The sequence below is a fragment of the Zootoca vivipara genome, chromosome 7, assembly GCF_963506605.1.
Source record: "Zootoca vivipara chromosome 7, rZooViv1.1, whole genome shotgun sequence".
Classification (NCBI taxonomy): Eukaryota; Metazoa; Chordata; class Lepidosauria; order Squamata; family Lacertidae; genus Zootoca; species Zootoca vivipara.
This window is the reverse complement of record NC_083282.1, coordinates 52,483,441-52,496,246: the sequence shown is the minus strand read 5'-3', so window position 1 is coordinate 52,496,246 and position 12,806 is coordinate 52,483,441. Positions and strand designations below refer to the sequence as shown.

The window sequence follows — 12,806 nt, the reverse complement described above, 5'->3', positions numbered from 1 at the left end:
CAAGTTAACAGGAAAAAGTTAACAGAGGGGTAGAAAAAAGAGACTTTGCATGGCTACATTTCTAAAGCTCATTTTATTTGATACGCTCTCTTGATCCTTCTAGGATTAAAAATACATTCAGGGGGCTTACCGATCCCAGATCCTAAGGGTTTAAATCACCGAGTTCTAAGCCTCCAATACTAAATTGATCACTGCATCAATAAAAATTCAAGATTTAGTTCGCACTACCCTATGTTATACCCCTCCTCCGTAAGCCTACGAGAGATACCCGATAGCACTGCTAGAGAAAAAGCAAGATGCAGGTGCTGCCTGCTGCAGATAATAGCACTGCTCAGCAAGCCTGCCTCCCTGAGGAAACAACTAGCAGCACCACGAACATACCTGAAAACTCAAGTGTCTCCAGTATACACAGACTTCCTGAGCACCAGCAGAACCTGGCACCCTCCTAGAAGAGATACAGCTGGGAGGGTCTTCATGGATCCCAATGCTGGGAAGCCCAGGATGTGATAAAATGTTGAGGGCAGGGGAAAGGAACGTGAAGATATAGCCAAGCAAGGGATAGGAGAATGGCAGTGCACTTGGGTGATGTGTTAAGATACCGTATGCCAACAGTGGTGACAGTCATTATCTTGCCCTGTGGAATCAGGAGGCCTTCCCAACATAAAATGGGTCCTTGCACTATGTTCTCCCAGCTTACAGATTCCAGGCAAAATGCAATGAAGACCCGCCAGAAGACCCGCCCCCCCTCAGACAACCCTTCAACTGATCAATATCCCTTCCTTCCCCACCTATTCTCCCCAAGCCACAGCTTCACATGTCAGTAAGATTGTTCCCGCAGCCTCCAATGACGTCTTCGTCACCGTCATCATCTAGTCAGAAGAATCACTCGAATCCCAAATGAGAAAGTCCGAATAGTCAAAGTCCCTCTCCCTCTGCAACAGTGCAACAGTCAGAGCCCACTGGATGAGGTACATATCGTCGTCGTCATCTTCATCCGAGCTGTCAGATGGAGATCGGTTATAGGCCTGCAATATAGGACACAAGAAAAAAGGTTTCGGCTGAAATCACACCGATGATCTGTCAGGGAACAGGGAACGCATAGACACGCTTCACTAGAAAAGCTGAAGGAATCAGGTCTCTATATACGAAATTTGTACTTATCTGACGTCATGCTGGCAACTGAGTGCACATGTGCACACACAACATTGCAAGGCAACGCCTGAGGAGCCCTGAATGAATAGGTGGGGCAAGCAGCCAGCCAGGCGTTCCCATGCTCCCTGTCGTTGCTACCACCACTGGCAGCAGAGAGAATGAAGGGGGGAAAGTCTTTATCTCCTTCGTGAATGCCACCACCAACCTGCAGCAATGGCGGCACTCTGGGGAACAGGCATGAAGGAAGGAGGGGGAAGGAAGAGCAGCAGCTGCAGCAAACCTGGTCTGAGTCAAGGCTGCAGATACGCTGTGAGCCCCCACAATCTATGTTGTTGCTAAAACAGGCCTGGTGGAAGGGGGACGGGGGCACAGCAGGATTGAAGGGGGGGCTCTTGAAGGGGGCTGGGGGAGGCAAAGAGCTGTCGGTTTGTATGAGATGTACATGTCGGCAGGCGGGAGAGACATATGTGTGGCACATGAGGGGGCTGGTGGAAGTGGGAGGAGAAAGGATTACATGGGGCTTATTGAAGGGATGGTGGGAGTTGTAGTCCCAAAACAGCTGGAGACCCAAGTTTGGGAGACCCTAGTCAAGAGGGATACCATAGGGGAAGGAAGCTGGGGGTTGGCAAGCAATGTGAGCAGGGGCGGTAGCCCCAAGTATGCCAATTGAGAACCACCAACTTAGCCTGCTGCTGTCATCTTCAACCCCCAGAAAACAAAGCTTGATGAACAGAAATGCCTAGGGCTGGACCAGCGACAACCGAGGCAGTTGCCTCTCAAGGTAGTGTGTGCATTTCCATGTTGCATCCCATAGGGATCCTAAGTATGGAGGCTTTGGGAAGCAGAATATCTTAGGAAGGACACCCTACCTTCTCAATGACTAGCTTACAATGGCTTGCCGTATCAGGAAATTGTTACTTACAACGGTCCGCCGTCTCCGCCGTTCAGGTCTCTGTTGCGGCTTTGCAGCCGGGAGCCGACCTCCGGGCAGCTCATGCAGGTAGATGCACTCTGATTTAAAGGGGCAGTGGCCATTGCTTCTGACAAAGAATTTGCACCTTATTTTGCTAGGGGAATTAAAATCATTAAATTAGACCACAAGAGAGGCGACCCTTCAGGCTTACTTAGCTTGGTTCCTCCACCCCCAGTCAACACAGCTTTGGAGGCTGTAGCCCAAAACAACTGAAGGGCACCCAGTTGGGGAAGGCTGCTGCAGATCAACATTGCCACCCAGAACTGAGGCTAGCTTTGGAGCTGGGAGCTAGGTGGGCAGGCACTACAGCAAGGCATACTTAACCATGAAGGGAACACCAAAGCGTATGCACATGGATTGAGGTATTCCATCCTTAATCAAGCCAGTCTATTTCCCTATTTGGCTCTTAAGCAAATGACCACAATGAGAACACCAGTTTCAACTCATGAAGCCAGTCAGCAGCCTGGCATTCTCGGAGTTATTACCAATGGTTTCAAGACCGGAGAACAAGGACCTAGATGCTTCAACAGCATTAGCCATATTTAGTGACCTTGTTGCTGAAGAGCTAGTTGCTTACCTGGTCCGTGCCTTGAAATTCTCAATCAGTTTTTCTTTCTCTTCTGAATCAGAAACCCAGTATTGGTTGGGGATGAAATAAGTTGAAGTGACTCTGCACTCTGGGCAGCCCCTGAGGAATGAACATAAAGAGGATATAATATAGCCAGACAAACCCTAGAAAGAAAATTGCTCTGCTTCTGGCCCAAAGCAATCTGCATGATATGCCTAACATATCATAGAATCAAAGAATTGTAGTTGGAAGTAACCATGAGGATCATATTGTCCAAGCCCCTACAATGCAAAAATATGCAGCAGTCCCGTACAGAAATCAAACCTGCAACCTTTGCATTATTAGCACCACGCTCTAACCCACCTGCACTAACATCAGAACGCTTAGCAACATGGAAGCCTAACAGCAACCTCCAGAACAGCAGAGCCAGAAACCTCCTTGATAAAAAGTGCCTTCACAAAGGGGGTTAAAGCTACAAGTCCCAGCAAGCATGGCCAACAGACAGCAATGGTGATGGTTGTTGTTTGTCGGCATCGGATGGGTCAAAGCAGGGTTTCCCAAACTTGGGCCTCTTGCTGCTTTTGCACAACTCCCATCATCCCTGACCACTGGTCCTGCTAGCTAGGGATGATGGGAGCCGTAGTCCAAAAACAGCTGGGGCCCCAACTGTGGGAGATCCCGGGCCAAAGGTTGCCAACACCCAGTCTACACACTTCAGACAGCAACCTGCCAGAAGACACAGTTTACACAAGCACAAGGCAAGCCACCGGGCCATGAAGCACTTACTTAATCACCGCATTGTGAAAATCCCGGCTTTTCCTCCACTTCCGGATGCAGGTCACGCAGTAGGCATGGGAGCAGTTAGGAAGAATGCCAAACAGACGCTCCTGAGGCAAGGTCTTCTGAGAGATTTTGTCCATGCAGATTCCGCACACCACATCCTCACTTTTCTGCACCTCTGCAGAAGCAGCAGCTTCTGCCGCTTCTGAACCGCCAGCTGCCTGGGAAAGGAACACAACAGTTGGAGAATACAGCGGTACCTCAAACTACAAATGCCTCAGGTTACAAACTCTGCTAACCTGGAAGGTGTTACCTCAAGTTGAGAACTTTGCCCCAGGATGAGAACAGAAATCGTGTGCCGGCAGCGCAGCGGCAGCAAGAGGCCCCATTAGCGAAAGCATGCCTCTAGTTAAGAACAGTTTCAGGTTAAGAACGGACCTCCGGAACAAATTAAGTTCGTAAATAGAGGTACCACTGTACTTTCTAAAAGCAGGTCCTGGCGGCCTTCTCCATGACACTCCGGTTTTTCTGAAGTTCATCCACCTAAAATCTGCACTGTTTCCATGCAGCTGGATGCAGCACCACCACACGTCTTAACCCGATTTCCTATTTATCAATCTTATTTCACAAGCTTGAAGTTATAAATCCCTGTGGTTGTGCAACCTGTTTCTTGGAGGCTCACACCAAAAGAGGTTTATGGGTGGTGATATGACAGCCTTCACTAATCTGCTGAGGCTGATAAGAGTTGCAATCCAGAGAATCAGGAGGTCACCTGGATGGCAGATGCTAAAAATCCAGGTGTGTTTCAAGCATCCCTCCCCTCTCCTCGTCTCACCTCACATCTCCCAATACTTCTTTCCTGCTCCAACTGCATTCCAAAATCCCTCAGTCTAAGAGAGCTCAGGAGAATCCCACTGGCTATTATTTAAATGGCAGTGTCTATTCTCATCACTCTACATTTGCAGGCATCCCACCTACCTTTGGCTCTTCCGAGACCACAGAAACAGGAGCAGCCTCCTTGGCTGAGGCTTCTTCTGGCATCAGAGAAGTGGTGTCAAGTCTCTCTTCATGGGATGTGGAACCTGAGCAGCAGAGAAACAGCTAACTAGGAGGCTGCTACCACCAGTCCAACTATTATTCTATCAAGTGTCTAAAAATACAAGAGCCCGCACAAACGTTAGAATCACAAGCTTACAATCTCCCCCATCACTTCTCTAAAAAGAGATAAAAAATGCAACACGTAAAGAAGAAAAGGAGAATCAGTTGGGGAAAGCTGGAATGAATAGCCTTTAAAAGATGCCATTGGCAGAGTCCCTTCCTGTCTCCATCCATGCAGAGTTACCAACTGATGATGACCTGGCTCCCTTTCCCCACCTCACAAACAAGAGGCCTTTCATTCTAGCTGCACGGGACGTGGAGAATGAGCCAACGTGTCATGTTGGGTCCCTTCTATGGCTGGGACTGGACAAAGTCATTCAAAATGGCGCCCTATCCAAACAGAAGCTTCCCACAGAAAAGCATGTTCCATGTAACTAGGATATTGGGTTTAGGGACCACAGATGCACTTCTGAAGACTGTGGGGCATGTGTGCGGAAATTCCTTCTCAACTGCATTAGAACATTGCCAAATCAAAATCCCATTGAGTGTGTCTTAATAACAAAGTCATATTGACAGAGAATTATGAGTTAGCAGTCAAATGACAAAGATTGTAAGAAGGAGGGAGAAGATAGGAAAGTGGGGGAACAGAACTGTTTTGCTCATGTGCCCCACTACAACAAAGGCTACAACAAAGGCTGCAACAAGAGCCCAAGCCCACAAAAACCAGCTTCTCCAGGAGCTTACCTGAAGCAGCCTGCCTGGGAACAAATTCTTTACTGAGGGCCCAGTTTGGAGGGTGCCAGGAAGGGATGGCTTTATCATCATCTTCATCCTCCTCCTCAAATGACATCCTCATGCTCCCAAAGTTCCTCTGTAGCTGTGCCATGCCAGAGACAGCTGGTTCAGAGCCGCGCCGGGCCCCTCCCCAACTCCTCACTGTAGCTTCTGGCAAGATGGCCGGCTCCGAGCCTCGGCGGTTCACAGTCAATCCACGCAGTCCATGGTAGGCAGCCTCTGAGCCACATCTGCTCAAGGGTGGTGCTTCCAGGACATGCTGGTAGCTGAGAGATTGAATGTCAATAGTATGTCATTCACAGCACAGGAACAAAGTGTATCCTCTTGCCCAGAAAAACAAAAATTACCTCATTGCTCAAACAGGGAATAGCTGCCTTTGAGATAAGACACACACCTCCCCCCCGCCCCATTCAAGGGCGCAGTTGGCTTTCCACAAGCAGCAAGACAGGATGACTAGAACTCTATACACAATTTGGTATATAGCTGAACTCAATTTCCCCAGCGTGGAGCAGGCACTGGGAGGGATACCATCCTGGGATAATAAACACTATATAGGAGAACCCACGTTTTAAGCAGGTGCTTCACTGCCCAGTTAGCAGGGCGGCTGAAAAGAGGGTTCTCCTCTGACCCCGCCAATTCATTTTTTTATTACATAACCTCTTATATCTCTTCTCTCAAAATAGTTGCAGGTTTTTGTTTCCAATAGAAGATGAGAAAAAACAACAACCAAGTTTATGAAAGTCTAGCCATAATGACTGCAATGCAATAGCCAAGGGTGAGTGTTTTACCAATCTATCCCCGCTTCCCTTCCACCTACAAAGAGGTGGAAAACTGGATCTGGTTAGTGGGCTAGATTCCAATTTCCCGCACAGGTCAGGTTTGGCAGGTGGGTGGGGCTGCCCATGTGTCAATTACCTGATGTCAACAAAGACACTAAGGCACAGTGCTTTTGAAAGCCCCACTCTTTTTATCCAGCCGCATCTGTACCTGACCCACACTTGATGTCTTACATTATGTCAGATGAGTGTGGCTTAGTCAAAAATGGAACAGGCAGGCCAGAAAGGAAGGCCTCTCAGGCCTGCAGGATAGAAGTTACACACTCTTATTCTACATTATGAAGCCAATATAAGGTTCCTAGGGGAACTATATAAATTACCATCACCTTCAACAATGCAGCCAAAAGCTTTGTCTAATACAGCTTAGGTGTCAATCAGAAGAGACATGACCAACTCAGTAGACAGCTACTGTAAAATCACCACAGGGGAGGTATTTCATTAAGAGTTTAGATAGAGCCCTGATCTCTGAACAGCTGGCAGTGACAGAAACAAACCACTAAAACCCAGATGAGGATGCTGGTCCATCTACTTCATTACCACTCTAGATAACCTGCTCCTCCACCTGTTTCTAATGTTGGCCCAGCAAAGTCACCACTTCCAAAACCTCCACCCATCACGCAGCAGGTACCTTGGTATACAGCATCTTCAACCTGGCCAATGCACCATGTGCTTTTACTGTACTTTAACTACCCACCCCAAAACATTTTTATAAAACTGCCTTATTGTATCAGACCAGAGATCTACCAAGTCACCAAGCTTACAAGGAGGGCATAAGATCTATGCTCAAGTTTCTGAATCTCATCTAATAATGCCACTGATCGTGCTATCCTCAAGGACTTAGTTTAGTCTTTTCCAAAAGGCTTCTGCTACATCAAGTCAAGTCAATGTTTGTAGGACTAGAGACAGTTCCACTGCTGGTAGAATAACATTTCCCCTGAAAATTTCCACTGGAAGTTGTGGAAAGTGATCAGAATATTTACAGATGGGCAATATAAGTGCAGTTAAATTTCCTTCTCCCTATTGCATTTTTGTGCAGTTCACAGCTTATTAAGCCTCCCCAGAATTTTATTTTTCCTTAAAGGCTTAACTTTGAGAGTAGGACAACCAGTATTAATGCATCTAAAAATATGGCATCATCAAGCTTCTAGTACCTTCAATCTAACAGATTTTTGCAGGCAGTGGGATGAAGGAAGAGTGTGGTTTTGGGTTTGTTTAAAAAAATCAAAACAAAGCAAAACTAGCCTTTACCTGCAGCGGTCTCCATAATCACAAAACCCATTCTGGAAATATCTGCAGATCTGAGTAGACTTCCTATCATGGGAGAATCGGCAGTTCTGACCCCATCTGCAAGTCCCACGGGCAAAGTTCCTGAAAACAAAGTAAAAGCAGAATTGTAGCAAGAATCAGAGTTCAATCCTAAATGAGACCTGGAGACCAAAGTCGCAGTAAAATCAATATGCGCAATAGGAGACACAAAAACCTTTCCGCTCTGGACTAGGGTTGAACAAAACACTTCCCAAAGAGATGAAAATGAAATAATAAATTCCCTAGCCCCTTAGAACAAATGACAGAAAGCAAAATATGCAGGCACCATTCAAAGCAAGAGCTTTGTGTGATATGTGAGCTTGCTCCCCCACCTGTCAATATTTTCAGCCGACAAGTGAAGTCAGAACTATGAATGGTGACTGCTAGAGAAAGCCAAAGGGAAGATATAAAATGTCTTCAAAATTGTTTATTTTGAAGCCATTTTTAGAATTTCCTAGGTGGCAGGATAGATGTGTCACTCTATATGGAGTTCTCTCGAAATTCATGTAATGAAGAAGGATTGCCATTTTGAAGTAAATTCCTGTTTCATTTTAAAGCTGTTTTGTCTTCTTCACCAGTAGAGAAATGGATTGCCGCCTAGAGAAAATAATGACAACATCCAGGATCTTAGTGTAGCTGTGATTGGACAATAGCATGTCCACACAAAAGCAAAAGGCAGCAGCAAAGACTGAGCTCATTCTCTTCATAACTCAGGATTAATTTCAAACAAAAATTCCCCCAAGTATGTAAACATTAAATCTTTCTTTAGCATATCTATATTGCAGAGGGATAGGCATTGTCATAGAGAAAGTATGTATTACGTACTGATGGGCTGCCATTAGGGGAGAGCATGGTTCTTATGTCTTTAGGAACTGTATGACAGACAGAAATTAAACAGGTTAAGCTTTCTCTAGTATGAAAATACAATTATGGGGGAAAGCATTGTCTGCTTACACTGTCAGATGTGTCTTGTTCACAGCATTAGAAACTCAAGATATATAAGCTTGGTGCCAAATGGTTCCTTAAACCAAGGTTACAGTTGCCAAAATGGAAAGTCTAGTTGCCAAAGCACATGAAATTGTCATGTAAACCTGTTGTATTTCAGAAGTGGAGCAGAGAGCCCAATCCACACACAGTGTCCTGAGGCCCAGAAAACCCTTTTGACACCCCTGGCAGGTTGAATTATTTCCTGCCATCATCATACTATCTCCCATCCACCCTCAGACTACAATCAGGCAGCATTCTTTGAAATTCCCCTGCGTGGCCAAGGTCAGGAAGAAATCATTACAATATTCAGACAATCACATTTGCAATGTGTGTCCAGATTTGCTCGAATGAGCCAAACCTCCGATGATAACTTTGTATATCTACAAGACGGACAGGGATAGCATCTAAACCAGGCATCCCCAAACTTCGGCCCTCCAGATGTTTTGGACTACACTTCCCATCAACCCTGACCACTGGTCCTGTTAGATAGGGATCATGGGTGTTGTAGGCCAAAACATCTGGAGGGCCGCAGTTTGGATATGTCTGATCTAAACAGTCAGCTTCACACAAAACAAAGGCATTAAGCAAGTAGCTTGTATGGGCTTGGATTGCACACAATCGTAAGCCAGTATGAAACAACTACAGCTTACTTTATATGGTAAACCACCCTGTGATCTTCAGATGAAGGGCGGTATAGAAATTCTAACAACAGGAATGAGCAGTGGGCTGGCAGCAGCAGCTTAAATGGTACCTGTCCCTTTCCACTGTTTTCTAAACTGGAAACAAACAAACTACAGTGCTGGCTTAGGGTAGGAACTGGTACTTGCAGTTTGTTTGAAGAAGCACAAACCATGAACACCGGTTCTCACACAACACTAATCCAGAACTGTGGTTTGTTTTCCTCCAGCTCAGAAAAGAGCAGCTTGACAGGTGTGTTCCCACCAGCTTACTGTTCACTTGTGGCAAGCCAGTTTGTTCCAGACTACAGCTTATAGTTGTGCACAAATAAGATCAATGCCATTTTCAAAATACGCTTTAATGTTTTAGGTGGGCAAGGGAAAGAGAATAAAGGGCAGATTAAGTTTTGTCTACACTGATTTGCAGGTGCTCTCCACAGGTATCAGAAAGGGGTACTTCCCAGCCCTAATGGAAGATGCCAGGAATTGAACCTGGGAACTTTTGTATACAAAGCAAATTGTCCCCTCCCTTTTGTGTGGAGACATTTAAAGTGGGGCAAGCACTTTAAAGTGGGTGAGCAGGCAGAGTGCCTGATAACTGAAGAAGGGAACCATAAACCACCTAAAAACGAGGCGTGCATTTTGCACCTAGTAGACCCTCACTTCAGTAGGCACTGCCCAACACCAAGTTATATTTAAAAGCAGCAGAACCACTAGGGGTGCATTTATTTCTTTTTAAAGCTATTACGAGAAACTAGCTATCCCATATATTGACCCAAGCCAGTAAAACTTTACCGGTATATAAACAGCACTGGAGATGGTAAAATCAGCAAATCTGAGAACTTGCTCTATGAATTTCTGAGTGTTATTTCAGACTCTGCCCTTGCTATGGAAGACTTCTGCTCTAGCCCCTTTCAAGGGGGGAGCGTTTGCAAAAGTTTATTAGAAATTATCAGTTCCTTGGCTAAGAGGCACCAGCCCTGGAAAGCTCCTTGCACAAAAGTTGCGAGCGCCCTCCGCCCCCAGGAACCCAGCCATTCAAAACATACCACTCCTTATCCTGGTTTACTTAAAAGCAAATACACCCGGCGCGCGCGTGCGCTTTTCCCCTACCCTTTTAGATACAAGACGAATGGGGAGGGGACCCTCTCGAAGTTTTTGCTTCCGAAAAGCAAGGGCGTGATCATGTTGTTGTGCACGGCTTTGTTTCGGGCCAGACAACAGCCACCGCCACGCCCTGTAAGTACCGTAGCAGCAGCACTACTACGGGAAGGCCGGGAAGGTGTTCCCCCTCATCTTTCCTCCACCACCCCCTTTCCGACTGCCAAACGGGGGTGCAAACCCAACCCGATTGCCCGATACCTATAAAGGTCTCCGGAACTCCGAGGGCTGTAAAGTCTGCGCGCGCGCTACAAGTTCTCGGGCGCTGGGGGAATAGGATGCAAGTTAGCAGCGAGGTCGCCAAAGTTTGCCAGTCACTGGGAAGAAGCCGCTCAGCTGTCGAGCAAAACAACAGTGCTGCTGAATCACTCTCCTGCAATTCCGACTTCCTGTCCCAGCCAACTATATGAAAGCATGCAGTCCAACAACCACGACGGGGGGACGACTCCACTTTGGAGCGCCGCCGCCGTCCGAACGCACTCGGGGCCTGGCGCGCTTCTGGACGACGGGACGGAAGAAAAGACGGCGCTCGAGGAGCCCGGAGGCCCCTTTCCTGCACACTCTCTATACCTGCAAGGGATCCTATGGGATCCAGGCCCTTTGGAAGTCCGGCGGCCGCTACCGCTACCGCCACCGGCGCCGCCTTCTCCAACAGATAGCCACGGCTCCATCGGTGTCCCTTGCAGTCCGACCCAGAAACTCCAAAATGCAACCCGCCTCCTCTCCCTGCAGAAATACTTCGGGCAGGGGAGTGGTTTAGGGCAGGAGAGCCCATTGGAGAAGAGCAGACGGGCACACCCAGCTTTTTAGTCCGCCGTCGAATGGAAGAGCTTCAATTCGAAAAGGGCTCTCCTCCCAACCGTCCCGCCTCGTCGGAAAAGTGCGTTTGCCCTCGTACGCAGCAGGCGCGAGGATGGAGGGACGGCCAGGCGGCGCAACATCCTATGTTTGGCTTCCGGTGCCCCGCTGTTTGCACTTTGTGGGGCTGCAATCCTGTGCCCGTTTACTTACGAGTAAGACCCACTGAATGGCGCGGGATTTTCTTCCAGGGAAACATGCCTGGGATTGCATTGTTAATGTCTTCGTTGGGTCTTCCAGAATAATAAAAGGAGGATTACCGGTATGTTTTTTTTGTATCGTTATTAGCAAAGGGTGGAACTGTGCACGTTGCGACGTTTGCGGCACAATTAGAGCTACTAACGTTTACTCTTAAGGGGAGGGCGGGCTAAGCGCGCAAGCAACGTGGTAGCAGGTGGAACTTATACTGTAGTCGCTTGTGGACTGAACCGAAACAAAGGATTTTTAGCACGTGTGCCAATTGGCTTACCGATGCCAGGCTCCATTTGGCATCGTGTTTTGTGAATTGCCAGTGTGAATTTTAATTATCGCCAGTACTTTTCCTGCCAGTTACATTTCCCTCCGACCTCACTGTTTACAACTCCGCCCCCCGCAACTCTGTGTGTGTTAATGATTTTTATACAGCCCTCAGGATAACATTTCATGATTCATGCATCTGATGAAGTGGACTGTGGTCCATGAAAGCTTATGCCACAATAAATTCATTAGCCTATAAGGTGCTACAAAAGTCCCGGCTCTTTTAGTTCCAAAATAGAGTTTACAGATACAGTACTTTCTGGTAATTGCTGCAAGTATCGAGGTACACCCACGGTTCTAGGATAAAGCAGTCATGACTGATTACTATTTCTGACCATTTATAGTGGGCTTTATAGCCCAATAAAGGCATTGTCCAACTATTGATTTAGGAGGTTTTTCTTATGGAAATCCAGCCATTCAGGGTAGAATTCACAGCCAGTGGAAGGTGGATTCCTTTGTGAGGGCTGCATCCCCTCCAGCCACTAGGTAATATACTATACAGTTTGGTTTTAATTTACTCATTTTTACTTATCCCACATTCAAAATTAATGCCTGGCTTTGCTAAATTAAAGATTCATGTTTCTCTTCTACTCTCTGCTTAACCTAGGCATTTAGGGTTTGGGACTGATCTGAATTACAAACCAGACTTTCATACCTCAGAAATGAAGACATTTTAGCCCAGAAACCTAGGTGTATATTGTGATATCTATAACACCTGGGACAGGTTTATTCAGCCTTCAGTCTCCATCTTGCATGATTAAGCATTCTGGAGAACTTGAAAGCTTGCCACACATTTTTGTTGGTCCCAATAAGTAATTTCCAGCTGTGGATTTTGGATTTTCTTCTATAGCCCAACATGGCTACCTAGTTACATTTGCTTTTTATAAACCGTCAGTTACAGGAATGCACAATAAAAAAAGGATGTCTGGGGCCCCCCAATAGCAACTCACCAGCTGGCCATGGGGAAGCTATTCTCTCTTTGTCTCTCCCCACCCGGGAGATGGAATAATATTGCCCTATCTTCCTGAGTTGCTGTAAGGATTACTGAAGCAATATATGTGTCCAAAGTGCTAGATTCATGACTACTACCACTGTCACTC

The 12,806-nt window shown here is 46.7% G+C and overlaps 1 protein-coding gene across 2 annotated transcripts; it reads right to left on the bottom strand.

The window, feature by feature from the left end:
* Positions 1-54: 54 nt before the first annotated feature.
* On the bottom strand, positions 55-11,115 carry LOC118089283 (E3 ubiquitin-protein ligase makorin-2). 2 transcript variants are annotated; one of them, XM_035123811.2, is made up of 8 exons: positions 10,903-11,115; positions 7,451-7,570; positions 5,316-5,632; positions 4,452-4,555; positions 3,480-3,694; positions 2,703-2,813; positions 2,075-2,219; positions 55-1,025 (listed from the first exon to the last, which is right to left on the bottom strand). In XM_035123811.2, the coding sequence occupies exons 1-8, from the start codon at positions 11,001-11,003 to the stop codon at positions 870-872; spliced, it is 1,269 nt and encodes a 422-aa protein (XP_034979702.1). In that variant the 5' UTR covers positions 11,004-11,115; the 3' UTR covers positions 55-869. The 2 variants fall into 2 exon arrangements, with proteins under 2 accessions (XP_034979702.1, XP_060133025.1); XM_060277042.1 differs by lacking the exon at positions 10,903-11,115 and adding an exon at positions 8,333-10,895.
* Positions 11,116-12,806: the final 1,691 nt, after the last annotated feature.